General features: G+C 37.2%; 1 protein-coding gene across 1 annotated transcript in view; it reads left to right on the forward strand.

The window, feature by feature from the left end:
• The window catches only part of COL4A3 (collagen, type IV, alpha 3 (Goodpasture antigen)), a 69,240-nt gene that overhangs the window by 7,151 nt on the left and 40,822 nt on the right, over positions 1-21,267 (forward strand). The window contains exons 2-8 of the mRNA XM_009890279.1: positions 13,314-13,370; positions 16,275-16,364; positions 18,106-18,150; positions 18,638-18,682; positions 18,978-19,040; positions 19,820-19,873; positions 20,706-20,732. Coding sequence (XP_009888581.1) covers positions 13,314-13,370; positions 16,275-16,364; positions 18,106-18,150; positions 18,638-18,682; positions 18,978-19,040; positions 19,820-19,873; positions 20,706-20,732 — 381 coding nt within the window. The remainder of the gene's footprint in view (positions 1-13,313; positions 13,371-16,274; positions 16,365-18,105; positions 18,151-18,637; positions 18,683-18,977; positions 19,041-19,819; positions 19,874-20,705; positions 20,733-21,267) is intronic.

The following is a 21,267-nucleotide window of genomic DNA, read 5'->3' on the forward strand; positions in this document are numbered from 1 at the left end:
GAGGCCTGTGGCGCGGGGCGGCGGGCGGTGGGCGCGCACAGAGCGGAGCTGCGCGCGGGTGGCCCTGAGGTAAACACCCTCAGAGCAGCGCTCGTCGTCGCGACCACCGGTGCCGCCTTCCTTACAAAGTCACCGTACAGTTTGTCTTTCAGGTTTAATGATGAGCGTGCACCACCGTTTGGTCGGCACATTCTCCCAGATTATGTTGCAGTCTCTTGTCGTTCCTGTCTCGTTGCAACATTTAGATTGCACGTCCCCAACTGGGAGAAGAGCGGTCAGCTGTGAGGGTAAATGGGTCAGTGTAGCTCTCAACGTTTCTGGCAGTTACCAAACAGCAAACTGCCAGTTTCAGTAAATTTCTGATAGACATCAAATGCAGGAAACTGGCAGTTTCAGTAAATCTCAAGTTCTGTTTCTCCCGTAATAGTCAACAGTGTTAGTTTCTCCTTGCATGTGTGAGTAAACTCTAATGCAGTACATCACAATCTTTTACTGCTTATCTAAATATTTTGCAGTTCACCTTTATAAAGAAAAAATCTGATCTGCTACTTTGTTGCTAAAAATGGAGCCCCATTCTGCTGTAATTATCTGAAGCAGACTAATTAGTAATAATGTTTCTTCTAAAATACTGCAGCTCTTTCACTCACCCATTCTGGGTAAAGTGTCTGGAAACAGCATAAGCATCTCGCCAAACATGTTTTCTTTCATGGCACTCTAACTTGCAGTCAAGTTTACTCATTTAACAAAGATCTGATTGTTTTATTTGTAATGGAATTAAAATACCTCTTAGTTCTTACGTAGAACAGAGGTACCAGGCCTATTTGCAGGGTACACATTTTCTGCAGAGTTGTTTCAGGCTCTGCCTAGATCTATTTCCTACTCTAAAGCAAGATGTGGAAGGTGAGTAAACTCAAGACCTCTCTCTTCTACCCAGTTTGCTGTTCTTTATTCCATGCTTCTCTTCGTCTGCTGGTACCTCCCATCTGTTGCCCTTGTTGCTCTTGAGGTGGACATCATCATATATGCTTCTGGATGGCTGTTAACAAGCACGGCTGTGTACCAGGAACTCCTCCCCCCTCTCCCACAGCACATACGCTCACACTTTTGCTAAGCCTCTATTCTGGCTGTGTTGATCTTGTCATCCTGTTTCGTGTTTTTATCTACAAAGGAAGGGGAAAGGAGGTGCATCAACAAGTAAGGCCCAGTAAAGCATTTCAACACTTTTTAGCAACCTCAGTAGGATCCTGGAGTATTTGCCAGTCTTGCAGACTCATGTACCTTAGTTCATTAGCAGCCTTTCTGCTTAAGGTGGATGGTGAAGCTCTGAGTTACCAGTTTTATTATTACTAGATAACTAGTTACACTCATTTACACTTAGGTCTTAAAGACACGTTTTGGGATGATAAGTGTCTTCCACAGAAATCTTGCTGTTTAAGCAAAGTTTGAACACAATGTATTGATTCAGTGGTGCTCTGAAAATTCAGTGGATCTCAAATGTCTGATTAGTTTAAACTAGATGTGCAGCAGATAACGGGGATCAGTTTAAGATTCAAATGTCACCATTTCTATTCTTGTATGAAAGTGCTGATATTTTCAAAAGAGAAAGTCTAACAAAATTTTCTAGATCATGGAGGAAAGAAAAACTTTTCAAAAGTTACTTTATCTAAACTCCTAATTAAATATTAGTGGATAATGTTAATTGACATGAAATGATTGATGAATAAATCATTGCATCTTGGCTGGACTGTCCATTGCAAAGAAATAGGTATTGTTTGTGTTTTAAGATGGTGCTACACTTTCATATGAAAATAAATTGATATTTGACCAGCATGCAATATTTTTGCTGTATGCATAAATTTAAAAATGTTTCAACATAGAAAAGTTTTAAATGTATGTCTGTTACTAATTCAATAAGTAGTTTATTCCCAAAGACAAGAAAAAAAATTATTAATTTGTGCCTGCTGCTGTTTATACAACAAATTTTGGTCCTCACAGCCCTTCGCAAAGTCCAGACTTCCTTACCCTTAGGAGGCTGCGCTTTCTGGCACCTGCTAGGGAGTATTATTATCTGCATTCTTGGCCACTGGCATGCTCTAATCACATCTTCTGAAAACTCAGCAGAAGTTGCATCTTCCCATGTCAAAGGCTTTTCAGCTTGCTTGATGTATTCCTTCAGTCCAAATACTGATGTTATAATTCTTTGGATTTTCCCACTGTTCATTCAAATCCTTTAGAAGAGTAATAAAAATTATCAATATGTTTCCTCAGGGAACAAGATCTTTCTCATTCCTCATTTCTATTTTTTTCCTCTCAGAAAAAAAAAAATATATTTGCTTTCTTATTGTTTCATTTTGTTTAACAGCACCTGGAACTGACACTGTCTTGATGCACATGCACAATCCGATTAATTCTCCTGAGTGTATCCTGTCTTTTGATACCATCCATGTACTTCTTGTATGTCTTGAAATTAAACACTAATCTAAAAATGTTCCCTGAAATTTGCTGGCTCAAGTGACACTAATAAGAAAAATACCTAGGTCAAGTTCATTAGTACTGAATCGATACTGCTTCTTGGTGGCATTGGTCATTTTTATGATGGCACCATGTTAGCATGTGTTCTGAACAGGATAAAAGAGGGTTTCTACTTGAGTGAGATGACTTGATTGCAAGTTAGCTGCATCTCATGTTACTACCATTTTTGATTTGCATTGTAATACATTTGCAATATTGTATTAGCTTGCAGGATAAAGTTGTGCTCTATATTCTGTATTTGCCTCAGTCATTACTCCTTGTATTTTTTCATCATGTGCTACTGGCAAAGAAGGGGAGATAATAAACTAAGTGACTATAAGGCTTGAGAGCATATTTTTTTTTGCATCCTCTTTCTCACTTATGCTTATTGTCTGTGACTAGATGTAAATGTTCATATTTCCTAGTTAATTTAATTTTTTACAAATGTTAGTTTGCATGCAAATACTTATAAGCTAGTCTCTTCTTCTTCATGCAATATTTTTTTTTCTAATTATATGCAACCTATATCGTTGTAGCAAATAGATCTTAATACATGTCTCTGGAAGGAAAAAGTGCAGTGTTCTAGCTCAGCCATGAGCATCTCCAAGGCTGGTGAGAATGGGATGCAGGCTGAATTGCATTGTTTAACTAGGAATCAAAAAGTTGGAAAGACAAAGTGTCGCAGTGAGAATTTTCCTTCTCTGCCAGCTTTTGGAAGTACCCAGGTTCTTTTGTCACACGAGGCAGCTGAGAAAGGAAGATGTGCACCTGAATATACAAAAGAGAGTTCACTGAGTGTGTTAGAAAAACAAGTCCTTTGTGAAGCGCTCTCTTTGATTTGGTTAATGTGATCCCACCTCTCAAGTCAATGGGGGCGTTACTTTGATAATTGGGCCTAATTTATACTAGACTGTTCTGATCCTGATTGCCTCTATAATTAGTTGTAATTCAGCCCTCATCTCCATAGAGAAACAGGCCAATGGCAGAGCACTGTGGACCGATGCTTTTCCTACTGGGCCAAGAGAGTTAGCATAAATTAGCAGAGTTGCTCTAATGTTTGTGCATCAAAATCTGAGGAGTTCTTCTGTCTTAGACCACATGGAGGTTGGCTCTGATGGCCAAGAAATGTTAGATGTGCTTACATGTTTGCTGCATCATACAACTGAAAGAAGATAAACCTCCTTAGGTGATCTTGGTAAACACCTGTAAAAACTGAACTGTTAACACGATGTATAGCCTTTTTCTAACAAATCTACAAGGTAAATACACATTTAAGCAAAACTCTATGCTTAAAGTCACTTTGCTGACTGAATAATATCGTTGAAGTGATCAAAGCAAGCAGGCAAACATTGGTTCTTTCTTCATTGCTTTTCATTTCATATAGATGTAACAGCATTTTATTTTGAGATCTGTGCTAGGAATCTCTTCTGCAATACCTAGAGCTGATTTATCATAACCTGTATTTGAAACAAAATACTTTGCTCTTAAGTGCAACTAGTATGGGATGTCCGGTCATCTGTTTTACTGTCACATTCTCACCCTACCGCCTAACAAAGTAACACTAGAAGGCTCGGTATTTTGGCATGGATTACAGGAGCCTAGGAGGAAGGTGAAATACAAAAAGGCTTTTTTCTTCTTAACTGTTTACAGCCCCGGTCTCTTGTGGACACACTGCAAAAGTTCCATTTTGGCACACCTAGTATATTTTTAGTCCTATTTTCATTGTTTGTCTTTTTTTTTTTTTTTTCAACTTAACAGTTTTGTGATAGGGTACAAGTCTCACAGGTTTACATATTTTCCATTTGGCCTGGTTCAATGAGGGCTTTTTAACTAGGGCTTTATGCTGCGTTTTTCCACAGATCATTTTGGAGGAAGCTGCAAGAAAACGTAAGCTATCTTTTTTTTTTTTTTTTTAATCTGTGAAATCACAGAGCCTTTCAAAAAAGGAGAAACCAAAGCATGTGCAATAAGCATTCTCTGAACAAGCTACTGTTGCTTTCATTGCTATTTGCACCACTTAACAGAAGATGCACACCAGGAATTTTATGAATATACAAATATACAGGCCTGAGAAGACAACAATTATAGTGAATACCATTCCCACACTCAACAGCTGGGAAGAAATACAAATTGTGTGATGTAATGCTAACCGTATTATGGCAGGTAAGCAAAAATTCAATGGTTAAATGGTGTGTATTCTTTGTTATTAGATTGCTCTTTTAAGATGACCCTCTGTTAGGAAGGAAGAGCACGGATGAATAAGCTGATTAAACACCCTTAAGACTTTGCTACACAAAACAAAATTCTGTGGCCTGAATTGCCTAATCTTTTTTTGCTTGTGGAAAGGAAGAATATTTATTTCTTTTGTCCCCGTGTCCCGTTCAAAGTCAGGAGAAGGAACCCACAGAGATGGGGTTTATGGGTCTGCCTTTGGCGATTTTACCCATCTGAATATATAATGAACAGTTTGGTCCAGTTTCTGATAGCTCTCATCACAGTGACTTCCACCCTAGTGAGATTATTTGTAGAGTAAGATATTGGTCATTATAAGTATTAAAATTTTCTGTCTTTGAGCAGAAGAAATCAAACCATCGTTCTCTCTGTCTCAAGATGGAGTAATGCTGTATCTTCTCTTTATAGACCAAAAAGCAATTAAAAAAACCCCAAAGCCAGAGATTCAATTGAGAGCCTCAACTTACAGTTTTCCAAAACTGCACATAACATGCCAGGTCTACATACATAAATACTGAGTAATTTTAGGCAGCTTCCACAACATAGGCCTTAGTGATCATCACTGGAGATCCCACAAACAATTTGAGTTTGTGAAAACTCAGTGTTGGGTTTTTTTCTAAATTACAACATTTTACCTGTTTTATCCTAATGCGCTGATGAAAACATGCAGGCACAGTGAAGATTGCTAAGCCCTATTTTTCTCTCACTCCCTAATTCTTTATTGTCAGTGAGTTGGAGGGAGGGGAGAAGGTCCATATAATTAATTGTACTGTATCTGCTTGGACAAGGCTGTGGTTTGCACCATGGAAGTTGTATGTGGAACTATGAGCATGATGACAGAATGGTGTGCTTTCATAAAGAATAGTATGAACAGCTGTGTTAGGGTAGTTTCTTGGAACTTCCATACCGACAGGCGTGTTCACAGCAAAAAAGATACAGTATATACAGTAAGTATATTACAAAAAAAGAATTGTGTGGTGTTTTACAGGTTTTGTTTTGGTTTTTTGGTGTTTGGTTGTGTTTTTTTTTTTCCCAAGAAGAGAATTTGTTCCATTTAAACATAGCCAAGAGATACCAAAAGTTCTATGAAAATTTTGTTTCCATCTGTTTTATACTGTTTTACTTAAGGTTTATGTTACTGGTTTTTTTTATTGTGATAAATATGAATAGTTATAATCAAGAGATTTGGTTAACACCACAGAATTGTTATTATACAAAGTTGTCACTGAGCAGGTTTTTGCTTTAAAAACTAAGAAGGTTTTCAAAATGGTTTCAATCTCTGAAGTGAAAAAGGGTTTTCATACACATGTTCCTTTGACGTAATAGAAAGTTGTTTAAATGTTCATCTACAGCAGCTTCCTCCGTTTCTCCATACTAGTAATTTACTATAGTTGGTTTGCAAATACCATTATAAATATATCTTTATATTACATAAAAGAACAAATCCTTTCCAAAAGAACTCCTGACAGTTTAAAATTAAGGATAGTAAGTAATGAAATTCTTATCAAGTTCAGATAGAGATATGCTGTGCGTTCACATTGTGTGATCAGAATAAGTTGGACACAAAATCCTGCTTCTGTGAAGCATTATGAAGGTTTTTTCCTATGATCGTAAATGCTTAGGACTTGTCTTCTGCATCTCACACTGAAAGCAGCACATAACCAGTAATAAAAGGCCTATGTCACCAAGGAGGGATATTGATTCAGTAGTTATTCCCTGAGCAAGGTTCCCATTACAAGTGTTTAATGGAGCTTATTCATCAACTGCACTGTCTGTACCATAACAGTTGTCTTCCACTGTGTCCTTTGAGATACAGTCTCCCTACATTAGGCATTATTGACCAAGTTGTTTATTAAAGTTACAGGTGTATTTCTTTATAATGGAAATCAAAATGAAGTAATTTTTGTCAGGTGCTAGGTATTCAACTGGTAGGCAAAATGCAGTGAATTCTCATAGCGTACATGGCTGTTAACAGGAGTCTTCTAAGGTAGGAATGTCTGGCTGCCTTCCAGTTCACAAGTGACTACACAATGTTTCAGGGTTTGGGAACTGACATATTTTCCTTCATCTCGTCGTCTCCTATTTCTGCTCTATGTTGTCTATACTTATTGAAGGCTTAATAATTTGGTTTTGTTGTACTGGCCCAGCAATCACTAAAAAAACACAAAGTTCTTCGTGGTCTTTGATAATTTTAATGAATTCATGTTTGATGCTTAGAATGCATGAAAAACTTTTAGTATACAGATTGTAATTGTGGGACTGGTATTTTGTTTTGATAGCAATGTTTTGGAGTGAGGGGACTTCATTCTCCAGTACCTTGTACGCTACATGGTGATTTATAGTTGTGCAACATGAGGAATATGCTGCCAGGGTCACGTATCTACTAACCATGTCTAGATAGAATTACTGACTGTGCTAGTCTAGCTACGTGTCCTGACACAGGTGCATCAGACTCAAAAAAAAGATTTTCCTTGTGTAGCCTTTTCCACAGTGGGAACTTTTTTCTATACAGCTCTGCTCTCAGATCCTCTGCTTGAGCAGGTTAGGATAAATTTTCAAAAACATAACTCTGCCTGAGCTAGAAGCTTTAGCAAGCATCGTAGGGTCCTTCAGAAAGTGTAGCATTTCACATCCCTGTGCAGCATACCTACCCCAACACAAGTCTGCAGTGTAGATAAATGTTAAAGCAAAACTTTGCCCTTACTGTAATCATAATACTTTACACCCACTTCTATTAGATGTAATAGAAAACATGTAGTCGAGAACATTAGAGAAATGTGCCCTTTGTAGTTTTAAGCACTATATTAACATCAACTATTTGAGCAATATTATTCTATGTGCTCAGTTGTGGTTTACAGACGCAGCTGGAATGTGTAAAGTGATTGCTCTGCACTGAGACAGCTCAGGAAGAATTCAGAAATCTCAGTGTGTCAGCAGCTCTGAAAATTCATAATCAAGGCTCTTAAAGGAGCTGGCTCACTGATACATAATTTTTAATAAGCATTGGAATTTAAGAAAAACTACAGAAAACTGGAAATTAGCTGATAATTTACTTCCGCTTAGAAGGGACCACTGTGATGACCTGCATCTTTGTAAGCTGCTCAGGATACCTTTAATGAGCAGAAAGATGGAAAAGGCAAAAAAAAGCGGCATCACAGAAAAATAGATCTTATCCAATAAGTCTTGTTCCATGTTTCGATGGAGTTCTAATTTAGTGATCCTTGAAGTTAGAACATAAAGACCTAATGGCAGGATAGGTGAGATGCTAATAAAAATCAAGTTTAAATGAAAAACCAGGCTTGCATTTTAAAGAATGAGGCTGATCAGCCATTAGAGCTACCAATGAAGGGAAGTGACAGCTTTAACACCCACTTGAGAGGGGACACCTGGGCTATTTTTACTGTCCAGAATAATTAATGGTATCCCTTGCACTACTTTTAATTAATCTTAAAATTCCTCATGTTGCGCAATCATCTTTCATTTATGTTAACCGGGATTTACCTTTGGAATCAGTGAAGTTCACCCATGAAATTAAAGACCAATCAGGCCAAAAGTGTAACCTTAAGCCCCACTGCAACCAGATTAGTATATTCCTACCGAATACATTTAATTTCATCTCAGCTTTCATACGAATGTCTTTATTACTCATCCTGTGGGGTCTCGATGTAGTCTTCATCTGAAACATGAAGAATACAGTGCCTGTTGCCTGCAGCAACACACTTTGCCGCCTCTCTGTCCTGGGTGCAGTATTTTTAAGACAAATATGTCTTTTGAAATCATAGCTGACCTACTCTGATCTTCTCTGGATTTGGAAAAGCAGACAAATACTCTGACTGTTCTGTCATCATATAAGTCATTCCAAAAAGAGATCAATGGAGAAATATTGGCTCATCACGTTCACTGGCTCATTTTGTCTGTTCCCCATATTCCTGCCTTTAAACCATTCCCAGTATGAATGCATTGCCCCACAAATGTGACAGGACTGTGCTATTGATAGAAATGCCTATGATTGTTTGCTTTTTTCCCTTACATTAATGCTTTTTGACATCCTTTGACATATTCAAGTTTGATAACATCCCTAAATACATTTTCTGACATCCTTCACATAAGTAGTGCTATTGGCAAAGCCGTGTGAGCCATGTAAGGTTCTGATACTCCAAATTAAGTTGCCACGACTTCAACAGTAGGAGTAGCAGTGCCATGCTGAATCTACATTAAGCTTTGTATGGGTGACAACGTAGTCTGTAGTATGTTATTTCTTCCTTCTATCTTTTCATTTCTTTGAGGGATTCGGTGAAGGAGAGAACTGGAACACTTTTTAAGCAGCTGCTTAAGTTAGTCTGTGAATTGCCGGCAGGAAGAAGTTGGAGCCCCATAGCATCCAATCGCATGGTATAGGAAGGGCTATACAGTGTTATAGATAAGGTGGCACCTACTGAACAAAATATTAACCACTGCAGAAAATGTGTTTCAGTGTGTACAACTGTAATTATTTAAAGAACATAGAATACTACTACTATCACCGAAAACACTTTTGAAAGGAGCTCTATATAAATCACTCCAAGACAGTGTTAGTTTTTTTTTAAATTTTGGTTTGTTGGTGAATTCATTTGATTTGTTATTGATACAAAGATCTGGCTTTATCCTTTGGCCTAGATTTTCAGGTAAAAAATCTAATGCCATCTACCTTATCTAAATATTTAAAATAAATGTAGGTGATTATTATAAAAATGACAAAACTGAAAAATATGCAGTAAACCTGTGGCTTTGCTAATGAACTTACTTAAGTAGCTGTTATTGTGAGTATTTTGAATAAACCATAAATAACTAATACTCAATTTCCTTATTTTATAACCTGGCAATATACTCGTGTTTTGGTAAAGGAACTGCAGGCATCTTGAGAGGATGTGGAAGCATCCAGGAGTATAAGTGAGCAATGATTTTTTGGTTCAAAGCTCCTTTACGGGAGGCAGAATCTAATCTTATGTAAAAATCATATGCCAAATCATTTAGTATTATCCAGCTAACTGACTGTGTAATGTAAAATCATCTTTGGTCTTTTCAGTTTAGTTTAAAGTGATATGAGTACACAAAAAGACCTAAATTGATCTGAAAGCTTATTAACAGCAAATTAAACACATTATAAGCATTCTGACTTGAAGAGTAAAGGCTCTTTTTCTTTAAATAGCTTAATAACCTTGTTTAGTTATGTAGCATCATAAGTTTCTGCATGTTCATGCATTAACTTCACATTGAATTATCTGTGATTGTAAGTTAAAAGTTTCTTCTGTATCTGTACATATCAAGTCTTCTGCAGATTATACCTATTATAGAAGAGTCATTTCATTTGGTGATTTCTCTACATGTCTTGAAAACTGTGCTTTACATGCAAATACTGTAAGGAATCTGCTTCTGGAATTAATTTCACAAGTAGAAATGAGGTGCAACTCCATGAAGGTCTATAGAATTATAATGGTAAATAACTGGTACTAGGAGGATTAGAAGCCAGCTGTGGCCATTTCTCGGGAAAGCTCCCTGTGATCAGGCAGGGTATGCTCCCAGTTACACTGAAGAAATTCAGAGAATTTGGAATATTGTAAGCACTTTTTCCTCAGTAAACAGCACCTTTACTGGACTCAGACTTGTGTCTACTGAATTTTTAAGCTAAATCTTTGCTTCAGCAGTTGAGATTACTGAGTAAATGGATCTTATAGGCCTTGTAGTTAATTTACAATTTTCATATGCAAACCTGAAGAGTGTGGTAGCTTGAGTCACTCACCAGCCCTGTACAGCAGTGAAATGCAGTGCCTGTGACTTAAGACTACTTTTATTGTGTACTGTGTTTACATCTTTCCTTGGCATGCTGAACATTGAAGAGTTAATGTTTTTATACTGCTTAGCAGACGTGTACTCATAACCTGCATGAGCTATTTTGAAGAGAATGCTTTGGGATGGAAGGTACTGTTATTGAATAGGGAGCAAGAAAATTGGTTGACTTACAGACTATTCCAAATTTATTTTGAGATGTGTGTCACTTTGTCCTCTAGTATTTATGCATAAAGGCTTAAGATACCTGTCATATAACTTGGTGAATTTAGATTATCCAGTGGCAAACTGGTAGACCTCACCGAGAAGAAATCAGGATACTGTTTGTTGTTAATTCTGCGCTAATGTTTATTCTTGTGTCTCTGGTGATATAATCATATTGATTAAAATAATAGTAAAGGTGGTATAGTCATATGGTTTCTGTTTTACACGCCACCTTTGTTTTCCAAATTTCTGATGCAGTACCACTTGGATTCCAGCTGTCAGATCAGGGGAAGAATGAGTCGTCTTTAAATATGCCAAAGAATTAAGTATTTAATGTTTGTGACTCTTTGAAAAGCTAGCTTGAAACATCAAGTAATCACCTATTGATCTGACTATATAGCACAGCCAGACACAATCATTTCTTGCGGGATTTGCTTTTCATGGCCAACTGATTGTAATTTCTGTTTTATTTTGTAAATGAATCTTTAAATAGCTGTTCACTTGAGGAATACCCCCTGCATCTATTTTTGAATTAATAGATGGCATCATCTCAACTAACTTCAGCCACCTAAAAGACAGGCAGCTGCTGTCACTAATTGTGTAGTCTATAGAGAACAGGAAGTACTTGCAACATCTTTCCTCCATCCTAAAAGAGGCACCTAAAGAGACTGGAGGAGTTGTTCCAAACTAGATGTCAAGTTTCCTGTGTAGTCAATGGAAAGAGGAGAACACCATGAACTATGTAAGAAATGAAGGCAGCTAGCTGATACCACATACCTCAGTTTTGGATCATAAAGATAGAAGAAATTGATCCTACCTTGTGGGAAGAAAAGATATTTTTCAATTCTGTAAAATGTTTTACCTGAATAGATTGCTATAGGAAAATTTAGATTTAATGAAAACCTGACATTATAATTTTAAACTGTAATGGAGAACATTATTTTTTTTTTCCTCTGACTTCCGTTTTCTGTTTTTTGAGAACACCACTGGAAAAGTTACAAATTTGGAACAGTGCTGCTGTTGTATTATGACCAGCTGTAGGGGTTAATTAATTCTGTCTTCATGATCTAAATAGAAATTGCATATCATACAATCTTAAAGGCTTTAATCTTGTAAGAAAAAATACAGTTCTTCCTTCTTTTCTAAATTTTATGCAACTTAGAAAAACATTTTCACAACGAATATGTAATATTTTTCCCTTTCTTATTGTCTCTAGCTATACCATAGTATATTGTCATTGTGATAAACACAGATACAAAAGTGGGAGGATAAGCTGAAAAATAACCCTCTTTCTACAGCAGTACAACTGAAAAAGTTGTTCAGCAAGAGCTTCAAAAACAAAGGAAAGAATTTAAGTGTACAAAGAAGGACAATAAATGCCGTTTACTCCACATCTGTATGAAATACATGGCTTTAATAACCTCAATGACATTTTAGTATGTATAGTGTTTACGTTAACAATTTTTTTTTTCTCCGCCACTCCACTGAAATAGGATTTGTCTATGTGAGTGTAGAAAAGTCCTTTGCAGAGTTACCCCAGCCAGACTGGGCTAGCTCAGGTACTGAGTGCATGATAGCTGTAGCTGGAACAGGACACAGAAAGGTTAAGTGTTCTCATATTCACCCAGGGTCTCAGATGTGGTTTGCTGCTCTGCTGGGCTGCCTTGTACCAGGACTACCTAGTACCTGAGCTAGCTAATTTAGTCATGCTGTCTATCCAGTTACATACTGAATATCCTTGTTTGGATTTTTTGTTTGGTTGGTTTTTGTCACTTAAGTTTGAACAATGAAAAACTGAATATCTCTTCATACTTGATTAATCATTGAATTTTCCCAAATTGCTCCCAGATAGCCATGCCATACTCAGTAGAGGTCACAGACTCAACACAGCCCTTCAAGGAGGGCTTTGAACTCCAGGCTCACCTGAAGACACAGACATGCTGGTAGCAGCTGTAGCCCAGGAGTTACTGCAGGACTGGGGACATCCCTGTGTGAGGGCACTTGCTGTCACATAGCTTGGCTCAGGAAACCTCCAGAATTAAGAAACAGCAAAGTTGAGGGTCCTTTGTAATTGTATTAGGTACTATAATTTAGGACGTGAATGCAGCTACAAAAAGTCAGAAAATTATTAGTTCGGAGTTTAGAATAAAAGTAATAAAATTGCAATCTAAACCAGTATCAGTATATGTGTTTGTTTCTATAGTAAGAATCATCAATGTTTAGTGCTGTGAGCCCAAACTCTTGAATTTTGCACTTCATACTGATATTATAAACCTGGTGGTGTTAAGAATGGCTTCTTGGCTTTTACCCCAACTATAAAATTAAACTAATGCCCTTATCTGCCTCAAAAGACAGTACGGAGGAATAATGAGCTCTGTTCCACTGTTGAGAATTGCTACTCTTCATGAACATTTTTTTTAAAGTTGTATTATCTGTGAAATAATTACCTTACTAAAACCACTGAGATCTTATTTGCCTCTCACCAAACAACACAATGAGAAAAATAATTTTATTATGAAGTTTGTCTTTTTGTTTTTCAGAGCTGTGTATGCAAAGGTAAAAGTTCCTGCTTTTGCAATGGCATGAAAGGTAATAAGGTAAGAAGAAATATATTTTTCCTTTTTTACATCAGCTTGTACCTGGAAATTGTTAATACGTTAGTTTAGTTGATATAGGGAGTGAATTTATTGTGTGACCGTATTCTGTCAACAGAGTCTACAGAGACTTGTAAAAGGAATACATTACCTTGCAAAAATCTGTTAAAATAACTCTGGACACAACTTTTAACTAAGAAGACTTTTAAATTTTATTATTTTTCTAATGCATTAGTCTGTTTACAGTATTGCATGATGTTTGAACACCAACAGAAGAACAACTGTCCAAAGCACTAGGTCCCTTTCACAAACTCCTAACAAATGCCCACAGATACCATTACCCTGGCAGCAGATCTCCTGTTACAAATTTCATAATGCCATCAAGAGTGTCATGTTCAGTGCTTCCCTCTTTCTCTCTTTGGACCTTGCCCATCTCTCCCCCTTTTCCACGTCCTGAAGGAAAGCTACATGCACTGATACCAAACAGATAAATCTCCTGCAGACTGACACACGGGATGAGTTTCTGGGTCCTAATCACAAACACCTTGCCAGCAGTGAGGGAACAGCATCAAATCCATCAAAAGTAACAGAGCCGCAGCTCTGGCTGCTGCCAGTAGTAGCTTGGCAGAGGCTCAGAGTGGCTTTTAGTCAAACCTGAATTACACAAATGCCAAAAATTCTTTCAAACTCCTGCTTGTAGTTGGATAAACAACTGATTCACAAATGAAAGGGGCATTATTAAAGAAGTCACAGTTGTAATGCAGGCTAACTGTGGACACAGTGATTGCCATACTAAACCTTATCGGTAGATCCCAGATGTCTGTATAGACTTAACGTTGTGATTAGTCCCACCGATAGACACATCTGGCTGGTAAAGAATAACTCAGTACTTTCCTCCTGTACTTGTATTACCAAGAAAAAATGTCATATTGCGCCACAGTAAGCACTGCTAGTCTTGCCTTTAGAAAGCTTCATTTCAGTGGTGGAGAAAAGTTCTCTCGAAGTAAGTAAGTTCATTATGGAAACATATTTTCATAAGCGGGAAAGGAGAATACTCATGTCTTTAGTAAAATCTCAGTGCTTATTTTTCATGTTTTTAGTTGGTCTCACATGACTTTGTCCTAACCAATTGAAAAATTAGAAAAAAATAAGCAGCCCACTAAAAATTCTAGTAATAAGAATGAACACCTGCAACTTGTCTTCGTCAGTTCCATGTTAAACCAACTAAGCAATTAGTAGGTAAGAGTTAATCATTGTTTACACTGAAGTTTTTCAGACAGCTTTGGAAAGTCGGGACAATTAAATTAATCAGTATGTTTTGATAACCATTCAATGTTAAGAAACTCTCCAACCTGAGGATCCTCTGATCTTGTTGATCTGTCAAGAAGAAAGTGTGGATAAATTGCTTGTACTGTATGGAGGGAGGGGAGTGAAGGTGTCAGGAGTGTGCAGTGCTGGTCTGTATCTGGAGAGCACTCCACCGCTCACTGCAGTGAGGGGGTAGCAAGCTCAGAGGAGGAAGATCAAGGACTTCATTCCTTTTTCCATGAGTTAGTACCACACCCCCTCCAGTGGCACGTCTTAGTATAGCATTATCCTTTTTTGCATTTCTTGGGAAGCTGATGGATGAAATAAATAGTTTGTTATGAAAAGCTATGCCGGTTTCTGATACAGCTCTCACAGACACTTCATAATGCAATTCTTATTTTGGTTTGTGTTAAAATATTCTGGGATTATAGTCTATCTTTTTTTTTTTTTTTTTTTTTTACTTCAGAACCTATTTAAAATCTGGTGAGTTTATGGGATTTTGAGGGGCGAGAATTGGGGGAGGGACAAGCCAAGGTGCTTTGACTTCCCCGAGACTTCTTTTGCATCCTGTCTTGTACATCACATAATAAGATACTGGAAATTCTGCAGAGCAGAATTTCAAATGCTCTTTTGTATAACTCTCCCCTGATAAAACCGTAGGAAAATTGACTGAGAGAATCGATAGCCCCATCCTGTCTCTCCCATGTCATGCTGTGATGTAAAAGGTCTTGAATAGGCAGCTCTTCACTGATGTAAAATTGAGCATGTTAAATTGCTGCAATCTAAAGAACTGAAACACCTATTCTGTGAGCTTCTAGGCTTGAAGCACTTTATTTTAACCAAGATAAGACTTGCATCTTCATTATATTTAAATAAAAACCTAAAGAATGCTCCTTCCATTGTAACTTAGTCTCCTGTATTATATTTGTGTAGCCTTAATCTTCTCTGTTTCCTTTACCAAACCTGGTTTGGTTATTTGAACTTGACCTTAAAAAACACATGAAAAAGTAATTGGGTGTCTTAATCGTGAGACTCAGAACAATTTTAAAAAGTTGTTGTTTAAAACAAACTTCTTTTATTCTATCTGAATGGTTTTGTTGCAGTTGACTCCCACTGTTTCTTTCCATGGTTTGCATGAAGAGAGGTATTGATGATTTGGAACTGACCTTGCTGTACAGCAGCAGCTGTTAAGTTTGCCAACTACAAATTAGGGCTGCTATGACAGATTTGGATTTGTGTTGCTTGTAGGGACTTAACACAATATGGAAATATTAAAAAGGAGTATGTATCGGCTGCTCTCTTAAGCTTTTCATGCTGCTGGTTAACTTCAGCACTGCATGAAGTCTTGAGTACTGTTGTCTTCTGATATCTTAAACCATACTTACGAGCATCTTTCTTCAGTGGTACCATATGGCCTAGACAGCACATAGGCTGGACCACAAAAGCAGGTCAGTGTGGGTAAAGGTAATATATCTGCCACAGTAGCAGACAGATATGTAGAAGTTAAGAGGTACTGTAAGTAATGAATGCCTTAGAAATAAGTTATCAAAAAGAAGAATCGTGGGTATTTTAAGAACTTCATTCTCTTAATGTTTACAGGGTGAAAAAGGCTTTCCTGGTGTTCCAGGTCCACCTGGTCATAGAGGCTTTCCTGGTCCAGAAGGGCCTCCAGGGCCACAGGGGCCAAAGGTAGGTGTGTATGTGAGACGGAGAGACACACGGAGAAATTACCACGCTTGACTGTGAAAGTGAGCTATGACTGGGTAGAGAATTCTGTTTTAAAAAACCAAACCAAAACAAAACCTGTTTCAGAGTCTCCTATTTGGTGAGGAATGTTGTGTGGTAACCAGCTGCAGTGGTCATTTTTTGACTGAGTCGAAGTGTACGAATGATATGAACATGGGGGTTTGTTGTCAGTTGTTCAGTGGCCAGTGCTAAAGCACCTGGACTGAACTGCCAGAGGCAATAAACTTCGGTCTAAATAGATCTTAGCAACATAACCTCAATTTTGTTTTAACAGTATACGCTGACATCTATTGATGGAAAGAGAGGAAACAAGCTATTACTGAGACAAATATGAAAAACAGATTTGGGAAAACGTGAAGGGAAAGATTGTTTTTAAGATAAATCTTTGTCGGTTTAGGAAATACCTAGTTGCCTGCAGCATGGAGAGAGTGACTTCAGGGATTTGGACTTTCTTTCTTTCCTGTATGCCTAAACTGAGGCCAAATATGAATTTTCAATGACTCCTGCATGACCAGAAAAAACAAATATATTGCTCATTAAAAACCATTTTATTTATAATTGTCTTGAGGAGCAGAACTCCTGCTGTCATAAATAAATTGACTGGTGAATAAATTATTTGTGTGTAAATAAGGCCTGAACTCAGCCACAGTATAAATAAGGAAGGTATTGCCACAGTCACATTATGTCTAGGACCTGCACTAATGTGGCTCCAGCACTTATCCCTACCTTTAAACAAGTATTTTTTTATAGTTCTAATTTTTTTGGGTATTGTTGCATTATTCAGTCCTATCTCGTTTTTACAATACTTCGTGGAACTGATGCTTATGGTGGATCTTATAAGTGTTGATGAGCCATTTATGTGAACTCATTGAAAAGTGTTCAGTAGAGCATTTCCATTTTAATAAGTGATAATAACTTCGGCAAGAATGATAAGAAGTATGGGTAATTTATCGAGCAAGAACATCTCGGTTATCCTGAGTGCCATCTATTGTAGTATATTCCAGTTAGCTTTTACTATTCAACGCCTGTACATTATCTTAAATAAAATGTCACCCAGGATTTTAGAAGCTATGCATTTCTGTACACTCCCCATTTACTTTCTGGGAACGATAAAAATTTCTTGTTATCAGTAAAGCTTGAAGTGTCTTGAAACAATTTTAGCAGGTTCTGTGTAGACTGTGCTGTGGCATGCTTTGCTGCCTTCTTTCAGCCTTGCTCTCCCATCCAGCTTAGCCCCCTTTCAGCCGGCTTCTGGCCTTCCTTTCCGTGCACATCAGTGCAGATGAGAGTGGCTGGTACATGCATATACCTGATCATTACATGGACATCACCCATACCTGGGAACGTTCCAGTTTTTTCCTCACAGGGAAGCACTTCCAGATCTCACAGTTTGAACAGATCCATAGCAACTGCTTTCTCAACAAACCCTGACTGTTATTTTTTTGACCTATGATGAGATATATCCCCTGTAAACACTGAAAGGGATGGCAAGATGCCACAATTTATGAAAGTTGTATTAAATGCTTGTTTGCTTTAGTGTCTGTAGTAGGCAAATGATGTATTTATTTATATAGTTTCCTGTGCACATGTTGGTATTGATATTAAAAATATTGCATGTCCTGTTGACATATATGCGCTTTTTCTCAATTATATTGAAATATGTTGTTTTCCATTTGTCATCTAGGGTTCTCCAGGGCTGACGGGCTTAGTTGGACCCAAAGGTATACGAGTAAGTATTAATATTTTAAACAAACTTGTATGTATTAAATGTCATGTTAAATGCCAGCCTGGTTCAATAATTTGTGAAAAATAAACCCAAAACATTATATATGATTTTAAAGTATTTTTAAAATTTATGACCTGGAGTGTGCACATGCATTATCTATTTTTTTGAACTGTTGTCTTTTTTGCTACACCTTATGTACAAGGCTCATGCTATATGTATTTAGTAATGGAGTGTGCTTTGAAAAAGTCAGACTAGAATTCCATGAAGAGTTGTTTTGGTCATTTTTTCTGTGGGCAAAACCAGTCTATGTTAACAGTGAGTAAGCTACCATTATACTTGGTTCAATGTCAGAGGGTTAAAGGAAATAATGATCTTTTAATAGAATCATACTTGCATTCATTCTTTTTATTAATGCAATCCAAAGAAAAAACTGCATTATGAGCTTTTGCTTAGTATTTGTAATATTATTCCTCTGGTTTTATATCATTAGGGAGTCCCAGGATTACCTGGATTTTCAGGTCCCCCAGGCCTTCCAGTAAGTAAAAATGAAACTGATTTAACCATTTCTCTCTTACTATAGTCTTCAGTACACAATTATCCTCAGCCAAATGTGCTCATGCTAGTCTCAAAGTCAGCATTGTCTCTGTCAGTTAGCTAAGAGATAAAAATCTTAGCATCAGCAATTCTTACTCATTGTAATCATTTAAGAACACATTGTAATCTGTCAAGTCTTGTGAAACACTGCTCCAACATAAACTCTTTCAGTGTTGCTGTAGGGTAATATGAATGTGCAAAAACAAAGCTTGTGTCAATTTTGCGCTTCTTTTTAGGGTGAACCGGGAACTGTTGGTCCTCCTGGGCGCTCGGGCGTTCCAGGATGCAACGGCACAAAGGTACAAACCAAGCTGAATGTCACAGAGATTGTGTTTGCCTATGCTTAGGAATGGCCAAAAAGCATTTTGAATTTTCCCCCCGATATACAACAACTTCTATTTGTTTTGGTTTGTGACTTTATCAACTATGAAAAATTTGAGTCAGAGAAAGAAAAAGTGCTGTCTTTTTGTGTAAGATAGATAATAAATAGTACATGCTAGTGGCCTTCGCTAAAAAGTAAAGACTAATATTTGATATTTGGACAGACAAAACTTTTTTCACTAAATTCAGAAGACTTAACTAGTTTTGTCCAAACTGTTCTTCTGTTAAAATGGGTTATAGAAGAAACAGATAGTTAGTTAATTTTATTTCACCAGTATCTTGCTTGCAGTTGACAATTTATAAGTCCTGAAAGCAATTAAAAGAAAAGGCTTAATGTTGTTACAGGTTTCCTAGTTTTTCTTTGCTCTATGAGAAAATGCAGCCAGTATTCTAAAAGAGGGAGTCAGAAGAATGCCTACTACAGGAAATCATACATTTCTAGTGAAACAGTGAACTGATCTGACAAAGCTAATAAGACCTGGTGTCTGGGATAGAAGTGAAGACCCATACAGTGAGGCTGTGCCCGTTCTAGCAAATATGGTGGTAATGCTACTCACAATTTTAGTATGATAGCATAAAAAACTTCTTTTTGTAATCACATTTTGTAATTTAACTTCTTTTTGTAATCACATTTGCTAAAATCAGACCAAATAATAAAAAAATAATATGCATTAACCATCACTCTTACTGCTTTCAGGGTGATCAAGGTTTTCCAGGTCCTCCAGGTAGAAGAGGTGCTCCAGGCATTCCAGTAGGTGTCTATGAAATTCGTGGTTTTGTGCGTTTCTACCACATGAAGCCATTTACTGAAGGAATGTAAGGCCTCCCATGCTAATGTATTGACAACAGTTGAAATATATAAGTATCCCCATTTTATTAAAATGAAAACTGGGTGGTAAAGAAACCAAAGTTAAAGTAATGCTTTATCAGCTGCATATTGGGCCTCAACTCAATGAGTTAATGAGTGCATGCAAATTCACTGACTGGTGTTAGCTCTTTAGTGCCTCAAGGAATACTCATGAAAATTTACCACTCACATCTCTAAAGCTTTCCAATATATACTTAATAGATTGCAGTTTCAGTTCATGCCTAAATATCTTTGAGGATACGGCCTAATTAAGTCATTAAGAACCAGGAATTAAATCCAGAACTTCTCTTTCTGGCTGCATTGCTTTAACCCTAGGATTTCTTTTTTTCTCTGTAGAAATGTGTTTTTAAAAGAAACTTCTAAACAAATGGAAAAGGAATGCTGTCTGTCAAGTTCCAGTGGCTTCAAATCTAATAACTTCTAAACATGATCTTTACCAGTTCTCCTGATTTTATTTATTTATTAAGGTCAGGCTTCAAAACTGTTCTGCCTTCACTTGTAGAGTTGTAACTGTGAGACTGGACTATTTTTTAACAATTTGCCCTTTCTTCTTAAATTGAAATCTGGTACAGTAAACATGTACCTGGCTATACACCATGTGCATGAAAATAAATCACTTCAAGAGCACTGAGCTTGGAGAATGTTTAGCATGTGTCCTTTCACCATCATCTCTTTTACTTTTCTGGTTTAATAATATGATTGTTCTTCTCCCTAGGGTATTGCTGGCATCAAAGGAGAGAAGGTCAGTTATTTACACCATATTATGTGAAATATTTATTGGTGATCAACAGCTTGTGCATATGTTTGCTGTTGGTAAAGAGTTCTTAACATCTCCACTCATGGGAAACAGAAGGTTTACTTTCCAGGAGAAGCAACTACAAACTTTGGTGCTTCATCTGTGCTAGTTGCATTCACTCCAGGTTACAAAACACTTTTAATTTTTTTTTCCTTTAACTACTGTTATTGCATGTAATGAATTTAACCCTTTCAAGCACACAAAGAACTAAGCCCGTCCCCCAAACAGCATACAAATTCATATGGAGATCTGCAGATGCAGTAGAGAGTATTTTAGAGGGATAAAAACTACCAAAAAAAAAATTGAAGGTCAGGGCTGTGGGTGAGTAACATAGGTATGTCAGAAATGAAGACTGCTCCTAACAGAGAAGTGGAATGCCTGAAAAGGGTATATTCTGTTTAATAAAATCTTTTTTAAAGGTAGAACTATCCATAGCGGACAGTTGCCATCATTATGCAGTTTTGCTGTTGCTTATTTCCCT

This window comes from Charadrius vociferus, unplaced genomic scaffold, assembly GCF_000708025.1.
Source record: "Charadrius vociferus isolate BGI_N301 unplaced genomic scaffold, ASM70802v2 scaffold650, whole genome shotgun sequence".
NCBI classification, from domain to species: Eukaryota; Metazoa; Chordata; class Aves; order Charadriiformes; family Charadriidae; genus Charadrius; species Charadrius vociferus.